Source organism: Tenrec ecaudatus, chromosome 14, assembly GCF_050624435.1.
Source record: "Tenrec ecaudatus isolate mTenEca1 chromosome 14, mTenEca1.hap1, whole genome shotgun sequence".
In the NCBI taxonomy this organism is placed as follows: Eukaryota; Metazoa; Chordata; class Mammalia; order Afrosoricida; family Tenrecidae; genus Tenrec; species Tenrec ecaudatus.
In genome coordinates this window covers 99,071,608-99,086,758 of record NC_134543.1, presented here as the reverse complement: position 1 = coordinate 99,086,758, position 15,151 = coordinate 99,071,608, and the positions used below count along the sequence as shown (strand labels likewise).

General features: G+C 58.7%; 2 protein-coding genes across 3 annotated transcripts; both read right to left on the bottom strand.

Annotated features, from left to right (window-relative positions):
• Positions 1–6,182: 6,182 nt before the first annotated feature.
• LOC142426730 (cytosolic phospholipase A2 beta-like) lies at positions 6,183–7,494 on the bottom strand. The gene is made up of 3 exons (XM_075532292.1): positions 7,450–7,494; positions 6,825–7,011; positions 6,183–6,708 (listed from the first exon to the last, which is right to left on the bottom strand). Exons 1-3 carry the CDS (start codon positions 7,492–7,494, stop codon positions 6,488–6,490), a joined length of 453 nt encoding a protein of 150 aa, XP_075388407.1. The 3' UTR covers positions 6,183–6,487.
• An 811-nt stretch (positions 7,495–8,305) lies between these two features.
• LOC142425947 (cytosolic phospholipase A2 beta-like) lies at positions 8,306–11,281 on the bottom strand. Of its 2 annotated transcripts, XM_075531415.1 has the most exons (5): positions 10,741–11,281; positions 9,606–10,456; positions 9,366–9,470; positions 9,027–9,206; positions 8,306–8,702 (listed from the first exon to the last, which is right to left on the bottom strand). In XM_075531415.1, the coding sequence occupies exons 1-5, from the start codon at positions 11,040–11,042 to the stop codon at positions 8,500–8,502; spliced, it is 1,641 nt and encodes a 546-aa protein (XP_075387530.1). In that variant the 5' UTR covers positions 11,043–11,281; the 3' UTR covers positions 8,306–8,499. The 2 variants fall into 2 exon arrangements, with proteins under 2 accessions (XP_075387530.1, XP_075387529.1); XM_075531414.1 differs by having other exon boundaries at positions 9,027–9,470.
• Positions 11,282–15,151: the final 3,870 nt, after the last annotated feature.

The window sequence follows — 15,151 nt, the reverse complement described above, 5'->3', positions numbered from 1 at the left end:
CTACACAGAGATACAATCAGCCATGTGCTCACGTTAAGGCAGCCTCGCTGTTAACGGAGAATCCGTGGGAGTGATTTTTTTAAACAATTTATTAGGGGCTCATACAACTCTTATCACAGTCCATACATATACATACATCAATTGTATAAAGCACATCTGTACATTCCCTGCCCCAATCATTCTCAAAGCATTTGCTCTCCACTTAAGCCCTTTGCATCAGGTCCTCTTTTTTTTTTCCCTCCCTCCCCGCTCCCCCCTCCCTCATGTGCCCTTGGTAATTTATACATCGTTATTTTGTCATATCTTGCCCTATCCGGAGCCTCCCTTCCCCCCCTTCTCTGTCGTCCCTCTCCCAGGGAGGAGGTCACATGTGGATCCTTGTAATCAGTTCCCTCTGGCCCAGTTCTGGCATGTCGAAGTTCAGGGGGACTCGAGCCACCTCCTGTGGGGTGAGGGCCCAGGGACAGGACTGACTCCAAGATCTTGGACAGGACTGCAGAGTTGAGAAAGGGGCCATGTGAGAAGGGGCCTCAGAAGCCCAGCCCTGCCGTCCTCAGGGTCCTGTCCTGCCAGCCTGCCAAGCCCAGCTGGATGGCTCTGCCAGCAAGCACAGATGAGCCACCTGGTGTTTTAAAGGGGGGTCCGTGTGTCCGGCAGGCCAACAACAGGAGCAGAATAGACTCAGCAAGGAGGGGACACCCCACCCCTACCGAGTCCTGAGAGCGGGATAATGTACTTGGACTTTACCTCTAACTTACCAAAGTAGAGGCTTTCCTACCGTGGAATACCAGCTTTCCAGATTCTCACTGTTATAAGTTAGGGAATAGAGTCTTCGTCCTATTTCCCTCCGTGTTAACGCCCCACAAATCCCCAAGCCACAGTCTTTGCTCAAAAGGTGGCCCTGTTCTCAGGGAGAAAGTTGCTGGCCCTCCTTCCCGCTGTGCCCTCGACTTCCACAAGGCGGCGCTCGAGCTGTGGGGCCGCAAGCAGAAGGTGGTCCTGGTGAAGGGTGCTGTCCTTGGCCACGACCTGGCGTCTGTGGAGGTCCTGCAGCGCCAGCACGGCCTCCTGCAGGAGAGGGCCCCAGTCCCTCCCCCCGCCCCGCGAGAACCCCTCTTTGTAGGCAATGGATGGATGAGGAGCCCTCGCCCCCAGCTGACCCCAGGCAGGATTGCTGCCTGCCCCTGCCCCCTCTGGGATGGAGGGTGACTGGCCTGGGCTTGACCTAGGCTGGGGTACAGCCAGGATGGCCTGCAGAGTCCTGGGTGGAGGAGCATTCAGCCTGCTCTCTGCCAGCTGCAGAGGGAGCTGGTGCCTGTGGACGAGGTGGTGGTTCAGATGGGGATGGAGGCCAGCCAGGTACACCCTGCGGTCCAGGAGGGCCTGGCCTGGCAGCTGGCTGATGTGCAGGAGGCCTGGGCCACCTGGACATGAAGGCCTGGGAGCAGGGCCAGCAGCTAGAGTGGGCAGCCCATGGCCACGCCTTCCTCAGGCACTGCCAGGAACTGCTGTGTGCCACCCCACCTGGATGGGGGCTCGCTCTGCTCCATGCGGGTGGGGGCACCCAGCTCTACCCTGCCTCCTCCCTGTTCTGCCCTACTGGCCCTGAGACCTGTTCCCATGCCCTGTCCCCCACCCAGCACTCGGGCTCAAGAGAAGCAGGCGCTAGTCTATATCCTCAGAAGGGCCAGCTGGGGCCAAGGAGACACTGGGGCAGGAGCTCTGCCTGAGAGCCCAGGCAGTGCGGCCGGCGGGGTAGCAGCTGCTGGACACCAGCCACGTCATGGCCCGAGATGTGCGCGCTGAGGACTAGGGCCAGGATGGTGCGTGGCCAGAGCCCCCTTTCCTGCTTCTCCCTGCTCCATGGTAACCCAGCCCTGCCCCACCCAGGCGACACCCTGACCCCCTCCCAACAGCCCTCTGCCCCCCAGGTCACAGTGTCTCCGGGAGCTGGACAGGCAGCTGCAGGAGCTCCGGACGGCCTGGGCCCTGCACCAGGAGCACTGCCAGGTGAGCCAGGACTAGGAGGAGCTGCGGGGAATGCTGGGTCAGGCCGAGGTCTGGCTGGCCTCCAGAGAGGACCTCCTGCTAGATCCTGACTGTGGGGTGAGCAGGGATCCGCCCCTTAGAGGGCCACATGCCTGGCCCCAGGACTTGGAAAGGCAGCTGGCGGCCCAGTTCACCCAGCTCCAGATGTAGGTGAGGGTGTGGAGGGTGGGACTGAGGAGGGGTCGAGGGGCCTCCACCTGCGGTGGGGTCTCCAGAGCATTGATCCGCCCTGAGGGGCACCCCTTCAGGGAAACAGCCGCAGGGTCCTGTCCTCCGTGGGCAGTCTGGCTCTGTGGGGCCCATCACAGCTTCTTCTGCCCAACTGCTCCCTCCCCTCCTCCTCCTGGTTTCCCCCTCTGAGAGCTGCCCCCAGAGCAAGCCCTGTGGGACACAGAGGGTCACTATGGGTGGAAACCAATCAATAATCTCATGGGTGCAGAGCACACTCTGAGGAACACAGGGGAGGTGACACTAGGAACAGAGAATCTGAGTGGAGCGAGCGTTTGTAATCCTTGTGTAGGCTGGGGGTGGGGCTGATGGGGGCGGGGGTTGATACCACAGGATCCTGTGGGACTGAAAGTGAGGACCTGAGGGTGGACGGGCAGAGGGAGTGCCCCATCCTCTGAGGCAGGAAGGTGGTCAGCTAGGGTGAGCACGGAGGAAGATGAGCAGGGGCTGATGCAGTCACGCAAATGTCACGTAAGAATCTCACTTTAGTATAAAATGTTTGTCTCCGTTGCAAAGCCACCTCTAGCAACTAGGATCCTCTCTCTCCCCATCTGGAGCAGATGAGTGAAGAAAATCAAAAACTGAAGCAAAGCAGTCCACAGGACTAATGGACCACCAACACCACAGCCCTCCATCCTTGTCCTGGAGACCAGGAGAGTTAGATGGTGCCCAGCCACCGCCTCAAACTGCTCTGGTTGAGCTCAAACTGGCAACTTGTGCACAGCTTGAAAGCCAATGGAAGTTGACTTCATGAAGAGAGGGCATTACAAGTTTGACAGGGACTGCTGGAACCCCGAGACCAGGGCCCTTCAAATCCAAAACAGAGCCCAGCTCCGGGAATCACCCCTGCCCAAGCAACAGTCGAGCTGATAAAGTGAACGCATGGCACCTGTGAGGCAAGTGCTTCCCAGAGCAAACGGGAGCATTTGCCCTCAAAGTTCAGGAGAGAGGGAGGGGCCAGGGAGGAGGCAAGGAGAGTGCTGTGTTATATTATGAGGGCTGCAAACAAAATGTGTATAAATTGTTAAACTGCTCTGCATGTTTCCACTTAAAACAAAAACCCTCTATATTAAAATTCATATATATATGTGCATTATATGTGTGTATATATATATTAGTCAAACCCAAGGTCAGAAAAAGGCATGCCCCGGGCTGCTGCTCGTGGCAAGGTCAGTGGTCTGAAACCCATCAGAAAGACGCGGCTCGGCTGTCTGCTCCCGTAGTGACAGCCTCAGAGAGCCGCAGGGGCCGTCGTGTGCTGTCCTACAGGGCCTCGATGATAGAAATTGACTCGATGGCAATGATTTGAGTGCTTTGAAGGTCAGAAACTGTAGACAGTGATCTATAAACGTCCTTCTCTCCTGTAAGGTGTCTGTAACACAATCAAAGGAAAACAATCGGTCTGCTCTCCAGATCTTCAATGGGACCATTTCCAGGGAGCCTGGCCACACACTGCCAGACTGTGCCTCCTCAGATCCGCTGGCACTGCTAGGAAGGTTGTGGGCCCTGCAGGGCCACGTGGGGGACTCTCCAGCCTGCTCCCCAGCAATAGAGGCACTAGGCCAAGACTGGAAGAGCCCTGGCGGGGGGAGAGTGGGGAGGTTGAGGCAGTCACTGTGCCCTGCTTCTGACACTCTTCATGTGGCTGCTATGGTCACCCTTGACCTCAGGGAAGGCCAAGCGTCACCAGGGCAGAAAACACTTCCTTTTTATGGTGAGGGCCATATCGGGTCTCAACTCCACTGCTAATTAGCTGTGGTCTCTAGCAAGTAACCCAGCCTCTCGGTGCACCCAGATTCCCCAGTGCTATCTGGAGTCCCCAGAAGGGCCAGGTACAGCCAGGCTGCTTGCAGCTGGGCCAGAACCAGCAGCTGCCCTCACCGTGCCCTGAAGCCAGAAGCCCAGAACTCAAAAGCTGAGCTTTGCTGAAGGTCGTCCGACATGGCCTCTCAGCTTAAGTAAGGGGTCCCAAGCTCCAGGCTGCACAAGTTGCTCCCTGGAACACGTGGCCCGGGCCCCCAATGTGGGCACACAGAAAGCCAGTTCACCTCTCAGGACAGTGGTGGTGTGACTGGATGTGGACACGCCCACATCGCCCGCTCGGGGCTCCTGGAGCAGGGTCCCCATCTGCTCTGCACCTCCCGCACCAGATGCCCACTGCCCTGGGACCAAGAGAAGCCTCACCCCCACCCGCCAGGGCAACCCATGGTCCCTGGGCAGCTTCTGGACCATGTCACTCCCTTCCCCAGACTTGACGGCTGTCCCACCCACGGGCTCAGCCCTCTGCATTCATGCCTGTCCATGTGTGCATGTGTGTGCGGGCGCACCTGTGATGGGTGTTCACGTGTTTGTGGTAGATGCGTGTCCATCGGTGTGGTGTGTGTTCATCCAGGTGTGTTTATGGTATACGTGCCTGTGGTATGTCCATCCATGTGTGTGTGTGTGTGTGGTGTGTGTCCATGGGCACACACACACATCTGCAGACCCGTGTGATCCTTCAGCTTCCTGCTGCTGGCTGGTCTGCGGAGAAGAGCAGGCACTCTCGGAACGCCTTGCCTACTGGAGCAGCACGGGGTTAGGGCAGCCTCTCTTGGCATAGTCCCAGCAAGCTTGCCTGGATTTGGCCTCCTGCATCTGTGCCCTTTGGCCTGCCTTCTCCTCTTCCCTCTCCAAACCAACCTCGGCTCATGGGCAGCCTGCTGCCTCCCCGTCCCTTGCTGTCACAGTCCCCTGCAGCTCTCCCAAGGCACAGGCCCCGTCGCCCTCCAAGGGGAGAAGAGAATCTAGTCAGGGGTCAGAAGGTGGAGGCAGAGAAGGCCAGGGCAGGGCAAGGCTCTCTCTCTCTCTCTCTCTCACATGTGCAAGCAGGAGCCCCTGTTCCCCCCTACTCCCACCCCCCAGAATGTGCAGCACCCCTGAGCCCACCACCCTCCACCAGTGGAGACATACTGGGGCACCACCTCCGCTGTAATTGCCCACCTCCACGCACTCTCCCATGGGGTCCAGTTCATGAATGGGATGAATGGCTGGGGTGAAGCCTCATCCTGGACACAGGGGTACTGAGCAGTCACTCCTGCCCTAACTCTCACTCTGTGCCCAACCTGGGAGTCACTCAGCCATGCACTGGGGGGAAGGGGGAGGGGGAGTGTCATGGGAATCCACGTGGTTACCAATGCTAGAGGAACGTGGGGTATTGTCAGGGAGGTGGTGGTGGGGCAGGTGTGGCCCAGGGACCCAACATTCATTCACTGGGCCTCGCTGCTCCTCCACAGGGGTGGGTGGGGCCAGAAGTGACCCTGGGGCTGTAGGTGAGTGGGTGGGCCCAGAAGTGCCCCTGGGGCTGTAGGTGAGGACGTGCTCCATCCAGATCACCACACGGAACCAGCCAGACTGCCCATGCAGGCTCGCCACAGCCTAGCCAGGCCACCACGGGCAGCTCCTGGTAAGAGGCAGCCCTTCCGAGGTCACACCTTCCTAGGCTCTTCCTCAAGGTGCTCTGACCCCCGCCCGGCAAAGAGGGCAGCTACGGGCTGGGAGGGTGGGGCAGGGGTGCCCGAAGCAGACACCTCCTACGGGGCTTCCTGCTGGGAAAGGGTGGCACAGCACTAAGAGGCTGGCAACTCTTTGGGGGGCCAGGGATATGTGTCCTTGTCTTGTTTCCTAAACTGGTCTTTGATGGTGGTACCAAAGGTCTCCCCATTCGTAGCAGCAATGACATCCTCAGACCGTTGGTGGGACGAGTCCTGTAATGTGTGCAGCCCCCGAGTCCCTGCGTACAGCATTCAGAGCAGCAGGGCAGGGGAGCCTGGGACCCTCCCCCCAGTGCCAGCACTCTACACCGGGCCCAGCCACCCCGAACCCCAACCCCACCCCATTTGCACCCCGGCTGCCACAGCACCTCTGCACCCCACCTCTCCCGGTGCTTGGAGAAGAGGCCCACTGTGGCCTGCTCCAGGGGCCCAGGGCCCAGGACCAGAGCAGCTGCTGAGCTGTGGCAAGCCCGCAGTCACAGCTTCGCTTCACAGTGCAGATGGCCCTCTGTGAGGTGCTGGCAGCTCCTGCCCCGTCTGGGGTACCAGGGCATACACCCAAGGCTAGGAGGGGTGCCGCTGGGGCCAACCAGGCCCTCTGAGGCCCCAGAACACTGGGGGATGGCTCTCTGAGGCCGAGGCATGGCCGGGCAGAGCTGCAGCACTGTCCCTCCATGGCGTCACTCGGGGCCGGGCTGTCGGCGCTGCCTCCTCCTCCGCACGGCCTCGCGCAGGGCAGCCAGCAGCGGCTCCTGGTTGTTGCAGATGTTGTAGTGGGCCAGGCCCAGAAGCTTGTCCAAGTCCTCCTGGCTATAGGTCACTTTCGAGTAGTGGTAGGGGGAGTCAGACGGAGACAGGTTCACCCGGCCGGCCTCCTGCTCCTCGGGCGTCCTAGGGACCCCTGTGCAGAGAGAGCACATCGTGGGCATGGAGGGGCAGGGTGCTGGGGTGGAGGGCGGGTTTGCTGGGTCGGGGAGGCTGGGACACCAGGAAGGGGGTGGCGGCGAGCTGCCTCACCAGGGGCCGAGTGGTCCCGGAAGGAGTCGTTGACCAGGGGGAAGTGCAGAATGACTGGGGCCTCAGGCCGGCCGGGGTCGGAAAACTTGTGGCACTCCCGAGGCTGGCGCTCCTCATCGAGGCTGGGAGAGATGGGCGGGAACGGGATGCCCTGCTCTTGGCACATGCGGCCCACCAGCTGCAGCTGCTGCAGGGGCACAGAGGGCAGGAGAGGGCTAGCCTCGGGCTCCCTTGGTCCTGGACACTGACGTCACACAGGACCAAGCATCAGTCGGAGTGGACAGCCGTGCCGCAGCCCCTCAGAGCTCCAGCAAATGGACTGCAGCCATCGCGGAGGCCAGCCATGAAGGGAACACACCTCTCACTAAATTAACACAGAAACTAAACGCTGGGGTGTCGATGGCCTGCAACCAGCCGGGGTGCAGGTGCAGCCAACCAGATTCACCATCACATCCTCTCCCCATTGCAGAGAAAGCCCCCTGAAGGAGCGTGAATGAAACCCCAGTTCTTTTCACAGGGAGCGCTGGTGGTGAAGCAGTTATGTGCTGGCGAGGTTCTGCAGGGTTAGCACTGGGAAACCACCCGCTGCTCCGTGGAGAGAGGGCCGAGCACCACGTTCCTGAACTTGTGCCTCCACATTGGTAGCCACAGACTCTCCCTTAACAGCCATGCTGCCTTCAAGTGAGCACATGGCTGGTCTGATCCCCCTACAGAGGCAGACATCCTCTGGCTCTCTCTTCCTGCTGTCGCCCAGCCCCCCTCTCAGCTTCCCCCAATGCAGCTAGCTGTTAGGTTTCCTCACTTGTGAGCTCAGGATGTTACTGTCGATCCCACCCACCTTGTGGCGTATGTAACTACTGAATATGCATGTCTTAAGGCTACCTGTAACTACCCCAAGATAATACAGATGCTCTCTCTTCCCCCACTTCCACGTGGTCCATCAAGAGGAGCTGAGGTGAGCATGCTATCATAAAACGTGCCTGACTCCTTTATTGTACTCTCGCTCCCCTATCTCTCCCAGCCTCTATGACTTTACTATTTTATCGCCATACAATTGTGCCTACTGACCCATTGGTTGTTAGTGGCTGATTTCCTGTGACAAACTGCTCCGTGGGCATTTTTACTCCCGTAAGCAGTTCGATCTCGGAAACACACCAAGGGGGACCCGGTGAGTCAGCATGGTCTCCATGGTGGGGATCCTGGTTTGGTTCTTTTGACATGGTGTGGTGGTTAGATATTATGTCCACTTGGACCTGCGTGAAAGTGCAGGGGTGGAGTCCCACCTGTCACTCAGGTGGAAGCCTGGTGATCCCTCCTTGGAAGGAAGGGGAGATGCTATGAGCCTCTTCCTCCTCGCTGGGATTCTGTCTCCAGGGACGGCCCCATGGGGCCACCAGCCTGGAGAGCCGCCGACCCGGCCGTGTTCACGCCAGCCTGGGCATTATCTGCCTGCAGCTACACAGAGGCTGAGGAAGGTTCTGACTAGCATGGTCTTGAATCACACTGGGCTGGGATGCCTTGCTGATCTAAAATGACTTCTTGATCTAAAGCTCTTTCTTTCTACACAGAGGAGTGTTGCTGCTTTTGTTTCTCTGGACAGCTCAGCCCATAGCATGTGGGTCCCTGTCTCGTAGGGTTGGGAGGAAGCCAGCAAGGCACACACTGTGAAGCCGCCCTAGCATCCTCGGGTGCCAGTCATCAGCTCCCCCACCTGAAAGGCGGCATTTAAGTTGTAGTCCAGCGACAGGATGAGGTCCACGTCCCGGGTGGGCTGCAGGAGGGGCGGGCAGCTGGTATTGACAAAGTAGCCCACGTCCAGCAGGCACAGGTGGGGCTCCCCAGGGGTCAGCTGGTTAGGGAGTCCATCCAGTTTGGTGTCTGGAGAGGTGGGCAGGGTGGGAGGGCAGCCTTGAGCACGGGTGCTGAGGACACCACGCTTGCCCCCCTGGTCATTGGCAGTCACCGGCTGCTCCTGGAAAAAGACTCCGCCCTCAGGCCCCCACCCACCTGGCCCCAGCCCTGAAGCAACCCCCAGCCCCAGCTGAAGGAGAAGGCAGGAAACTCTACTTCCCACATCCCGTGGGGCCACACATGGAAGGCCTGGAGCCAAGGGGGGGAGTGAGGGGCCCGGGAGGGGCCTGGAGCCAAGGCCCACAGCTCTGGGAAGACTTCCGGGGGCTGGGCCCCGGTGGGAGAAGCTACCTTTCCAGGAGGAGAAGTGAGGGTGCTGGAAATAGTCTTTGTGGAACTGGAGACCACGCAGAAAGTTGTGGGTGGCCTGGGCAAGCGGGCGCCGCGTCAGGAGGCCAGAGAACAACTCCCCGATCCTCCCAGCCAGGCTGGGTGGCTCTTCCATCTTCAGCACAGGGACCTGCTCCTTGTCTGCACAGCCAGGGAGTGGGGCGTGGGTGCTAGCCCAGTCCGAGGGCAGTGACCCCGGAGAGGGAAAGAGCTGAGACCAGTGCCCCCACCACCATACACACACAGACCTGGGAGTCACATGCTCACCCCCAGCACCAGCCCCGGAGTCTGGGCACCTACCCAAGCTGGTCAGGGTCTGAGCCCAGCGATCCCAGAACTGACTGGGCTCCGAGGACCAGTATAAGCTGTCTTGGAGGCTGGCTGCATATAGGTTGGTCCAGATACCTGGGAGCGCAGACACAAGGGGACGAGAGCCTCCATCCCTGTCACAGCCTGACCCTTCCCTGCTGCCCGCCTCAGTGATGGGGCTCCCCCAGAAACATCCTCCCCTCCCCCATTCTCTCTCCAAGACCCCCTCACCTTCCAGGAAGCAGATGCGGGACTCAGGCATCCTCTTCATTAGCCGCCCCATGAAGAACTCGGAGCCGAAGAGCTCGGAGGGGATGAAGGCGCCGTACTTGGGGAAACCGACCTCGTAGGGGGAGAACTCACACCACTCTGCGGCAGGAAGGGACCGCTGCTGGCCACCACCCTCCTGCCCACCCGAACCCACGCAGGGCAGCCACAAAGGACGGGGCGACTCCCCTCCAGTCCAAGTGACTCTGGGGTCATGGGTGTCTGGATTCACTCGGGTCCCGGACCAGAGTATAAGGAGGCGGGCATGGAAAACTGCCTCCCCACACCATCCCAACCACCCCTTCCCCAACCCCTGGCCGCCCGGGGCCTCAACCAGCTGCCTCGACCTGCCTCCAAATTCGAAGGTGGACAGGCCGTGCCCCTTAGTGTTGAGGGCACAGTAGATGGGGAGAGGGTTCTGGCCGTGCCTCAGGGCCTGTCGCTGCCCCGAGAGCTTGTGGTCATCAGGCTGTAGGGAGATACCTCCGTGTAAACCCATTGCTACCTGGTCTCTGGAGATCTCCCCTCGCCCTGCTACCCAGCAGGGCTGCCTCCAGGTCCAGGCCCGTCCCCGTGGGCCACCCTTCTGTACCCCATCATGTCGCATGGCCTCATTGATGAGGGCCCAGAGGTTGGTGAAGCAGGCCGGGTGTCCCAGGCGAGCGCGCTCCTCCAGCTCCTGGTAGTACCATTGCAGCTGGCTGGGAGCCAGCACGCCCAGCTTGTTCTTGGTCACCTGCGTCTTCAGCAGTTCGGTGGCGCTCCCCAGGTCCTTCTGCGACCACTCTGGATCCTTGTAGAGGTTTGCTAAGGTCCTAGGCAAAGCCAGAGGTCGGGGGCAGACAGGTTCCTCTAAGAGTCCCCCGAGACCTCACACCCCTTCGGACCCTCTCTCCCAGGGCAGCAGCCCGCAGGTGCCTTCCAGCTCCATGGAGACAGCGAAAGCCCATGGGGTACCTTGGGCATATCGCACCTGCACCTGCCTCCTCGCAGACCTTCCAATCTAGCCAGGGAGGCCAAGGGGGCACTGGAGAAGCCTTACCACAGGCACCCCTGCCTCTGCCCACTCACCCCCAGATCCCACACTCAGCCGGCTCACCAAGTGGAGCCCGAGGCCCCTGTGATGTAGGAGACGCAGTCCAAGAGGCCCAGCTCCCTGAGGCCGGTCAGCTGCCCATACAGGGAGGTCATTGCCCGGACCCCTCCACCAGTAGCCATGATTGCCACCACTGGGACCTGGAAGGGCAGAGTACAGCTGGGCTCAAGGGAGGCCCTGCGGGGACTTCCAATTGGTGGAGGGGAGGTCAGGGTGCGCCGGGCAGTGTAAACCACAGGAGGAGAACACAGCAAGTCAAGTGGCCACTCAGTCCCCTGCCCCTGGCCCCACCACCAAGTTAGCATAGGTCAGAGTCTGGTGGGGACCCATGGAGCGGGTCTGAGTCAGAGCAGCTGAGGAGAGTCATGTCAGGATAACCTCCTTCAGCAGGGTGGGTCCCTTCAGGTTTTGAAAACTCCAGGGAGAGTACAGGCCACAGGCCTTATCTCCCCATCCCCAGCCTGGGGAGTACGGCGGTCACTTCTTAAAAGACGCAGGCCCACCTCAACACCCCCAAATCAGCGTCCCTCTCCCTTTGCAAGGAGCTTATTTCCTTAGGAGCCAGCCCAGCCAGCAGAGAGGCCTGGCCAGATATCCACCGAGTTGTCTGAGAGGCCCAGTCTTAAAAGCAGCTCCAGGCCAAGGGCCAACACCCAGAGAAGGGTAGCTACCCCTGGTGGGGCCCGTGGTTCTGACACTGCTCGGCCGCATCGGGCCCAAGATAACATCAAGAGAGCTCCGGGAAGTACAAGGGGGGTAGGTGGGCAGACGAGAGGCAAACACAAGTCCGCCTTACAACCAACCCTGGTCGGGCAATGGAAGCATGGAGGCCCACTCAGCTCAGCCCTCGGCCTGAGACCCCCACACTCCTGCCCAGCCCGACAGACCTCGTCCTCCTGCAGGTCTCCCTCCAGCTGCAGGGCCTGCTGCAGGGCCTTGGCCACCACCTGCTTCCTCCTGCTCAGGAAGGCCTGCTCCTCAGCACACAGCTCGAAGCCCATGCGCACGGCCAGCTCCCCTGGTCTGGGGGTGGGGTGGGGGGATGGACGGACAGTGAGGCAGTGCTCAGCCTTGTCAGAGAAGAGGACACTGGGCCCACCTCCCTGCAAGATCCACATCCGTCTCTTCTCTCCCTTCAGCCTGCGTGCTGAAGCTTGGAGAGTGAGGGGGAGATGGTGGACCCAGAGCCACACCAACACGCCCGGGATGACAGCAAGGCCAGCCGGCAGATGAGGGTGTCCCTGTGGCCAAAGGCGGCCCCGAGTCTCAGCTTCTCCCTCCCCTGCAACGCTGGACCAGGGCTACACTGGGGAGGGGGCACGGGGGCTGAGAAGGAACAAAGGTCTTTAAGTTGGGGCTGCTTATGCTCCTAGACACCGAGGGCCAGCAAAAGTTCTTGAAGGCCCAGCCACGTTGCTTCCACCCAGAAGGTTGCTTCCTTCTGGTCTTTGTGCTCCTCAAACCAGGCGTGTTACTCTCCTCAGCCCCCACCTCTCTCCCACCCAGTGAGGCCACACGCAGACTACAAGGCTGAGGAAGGACCCTCTCTGCTCTGAGCACCTTCCCAAGACTGGGAGCTCCCTGCTGCAGCCACCCGCTTCCTTCCAGTCCTCCAGGCCACCCAGCTGCACGTAGCACCCTCCCTCCCCCGGCTGCTCTCCCCCAGCCCAGCCTCTCACCTGTCTTCTTTTCTCAGCTCCACCTTCATCAGAGGCTCCTGCAAACCAGCAACACACCACTCAGAAAGGCTGGCACCTCCACCCCAACTCCGGCCCTGGGATGCCCCAGCCATCTCCACAGGGATGCACCCCCACAGCCCAACCCAGGAGCCTGGCCCAAAAGAAAAGGGAGAGAAGGAGTCACCCCCTGCCCCCACCCCCACACTGGCCTGAGGCCCTGTCCCACCCCCACATCAAGGTCTCTTCCTCTGAGTGAAGAGTACCTGGGAAGTAGGGAAGACCAGCCTCACGAGCTGGTCTGATGGCAGGGCCCTGAGTGGCACCTTCAGTTGCTCCTGGGGGGCATTCTGCAAGGGGACCAAAACTGTACACTTACCCGAGTCTCAGAGCAGGGGTACCACCCGGCCCTGTGGGCCTGAATTCCAGGGGTCAGTGGGGGGGGGCACCCTACCTGCAGGTGGATACTCAGCTCCTGCTCCCAGCAGGTGGGGAAGTGGAAACGGAAGGAGTCGCTGCCTACGGAGGCCTCCTGAGGTCCCTCGTAGGACCCGGGGACCACAAGCTGAACTTTTCCCTGTGACTCTGGAGACAGGAACCGAGGTAGGGGTGTGAGGGGGTTCCCTGCCCGTGAGGTGTCTCCCGCCCCTGTGGCCGGCAGAGGCTGGGAGGAGTTACCCCCAGCCCAGCCCCCTCGGAGCAGGGTCATGGGAAAAGACCAGGTCCTGGTAAGCCAGGAAGTTTCACCCTCAGCCCCTAGCCTTCGGAGGATAAAGGCGGCTGGCAGCTTCTTCCAGGATGGGCAGCTGAGGAAGGGGGAAGACATAGGCTGAGGGCCAGGGCTGTCCTGGTGACCTGGGAGACTCACCCTTCTGGTCCCCGGCCTCCTCCAGCCGCACATGCAAGCAGGAAAGCTCACGGGCCTGTATTGGGAAGAGAAGATTCATATGCCGCCCCTCCCACGCAAGGATACCTCACCACTACCCTTTCCCTTGCAGCCCGCGGTTTCTGCTCCTCAGTCCCATGTCCTCTGGAAATCATAGCCCCTCCCACTTTGCTCTTTCCTGGTCCAGACAGACTTGCAGCCAGGAGGGCAGGTGAGCAGATGGCCTGAGGGAGGGTGTGTCACTCACCACTACAATCCCAAAGCACTACTATGATCCCAAATCACTACTATGATCCCGAATCACTACTATGATCCCAAAGCACTACTATGATCCCAAAGCACTACTATGATCCCAAATCACTACTATGATCCCGAATCACTACTATGATCCCAAAGCACTACTATGATCCCAAAGCACTACTATGATCCCGAATCACTACTATGATCCCAAAGCACTACTATGATCCCAAAGCACTACTATGATCCCGAATCACTACTATGATCCCAAAGCACTACTATGATCCCAAAGCACTACTATGATCACAAAGCACTACTATGATCCCAAAGCACTACTATGATCCCGAATCACTACCATGATCCCAAATCACTACTATGATCCCAAAGCACTACTATGATCACAAAGCACTACTATGATCCCGAATCACTACTATGATCCCGAATCACTACTATGATCCCAAATCACTACTATGATCCCGAATCACTACTATGATAACAAATCACTACTATGATCCCAAAGCACTACTATGATCCCGAATCACTACTATGATCCCAAAGCACTACTATGATCCCAAAGCACTACTATGATCCCAAAGCACTACTATGATCACAAATCACTACTATGATCCCAAATCACTACTATGATCACAAATCACTACTATGATCCCGAATCACTACTATGATCCCGAATCACTACTATGATCACAAAGCACTACTATGATCACAAAGCACTACTATGATCACAAAGCACTACTATGATCCCAAAGCACTACTATGATCCCAAATCATTACTATGATCCCAAATCACTACTATGATCCCAAAGCACTACTATGATCACAAAGCACTACTATGATCCCGAATCACTACTATGATCCCGAATCACTACTATGATCCCAAAGCACTACTATGATCCCAAATCACTACTATGATCCCAAATCACTACTATGATCCCAAATCACTACTATGATCCCAAATCACTACTATGATCCCAAAGCACTACTATGATCCCAAAGCACTACTATGATCCCAAATCACTACTATGATCCCAAATCACTACTATGATCCCAAAGCACTACTATGATCACAAAGCACTACTATGATCCCGAATCACTACTATGATCCCGAATCACTACTATGATCCCAAATCACTACTATGATCACAAAGCACTACTATGATCACAAAGCACTACTATGATCCCGAATCGCTACCATAATCCCGAATTAGTACCATGATCCTAAGTCACCATTACCATCCCAAATCACCACTATGATCCCGAATCACTACTATGATCCTGAATCAATCACTACAATAATCTGACTCACCACTAGGACACCGTTGCTGGTGAGCTGCTCCGCACAGTCTGTCCTGGGAAAAGCCAAGAGCGGGGGTCAGGTTCTTGCCCCCAAGGAAGCCTAGGCAGTCCTTCCAACCACAGAGGGTCGCCAGGGAAGGACACCAGCCCTGAGCGCACGAGGCTCTCTCCTTCCAGAAGGGAGAGATTTGACCCAGAGCCCCTCTCCCTACCTCGCAACCCCCAACTCCCCTGACCCCCGCAACCCCCAACTCACACACTCCGCAGGCGGAATTCAACGTCGAACCGCTCCCCACCCTGA

Excerpts from the sequence above, each read along its gene's own strand:
- LOC142425947 (XM_075531414.1), bottom strand. The coding sequence starts at position 11,042 with ATGCTAACTTGGTGGTGGGGCCAGGGGCAGGGGACTGAGTGGCCACTT. Across the intron at positions 9,471-9,605 it reads CCGCATCTGCTTCCTGGAAG|GTATCTGGACCAACCTATAT; the intron begins GTGAGGGGGTCT and ends CTGCGCTCCCAG. Across the intron at positions 8,703-9,026 it reads TCACTTCTCCTCCTGGAAAG|ACACCAAACTGGATGGACTC; the intron begins GTAGCTTCTCCC and ends CCACCTCTCCAG.
- LOC142426730 (XM_075532292.1), bottom strand. The coding sequence starts at position 7,494 with ATGGCTGTTAAGGGAGAGTCTGTGGCTACCAATGTGGAGGCACAA. Across the intron at positions 7,012-7,449 it reads CTACCAATGTGGAGGCACAA|CAGCTGCAGCTGGTGGGCCG; the intron begins GTTCAGGAACGT and ends GTGCCCCTGCAG. Across the intron at positions 6,709-6,824 it reads CCGGGACCACTCGGCCCCTG|GGGTCCCTAGGACGCCCGAG; the intron begins GTGAGGCAGCTC and ends CTCTCTGCACAG.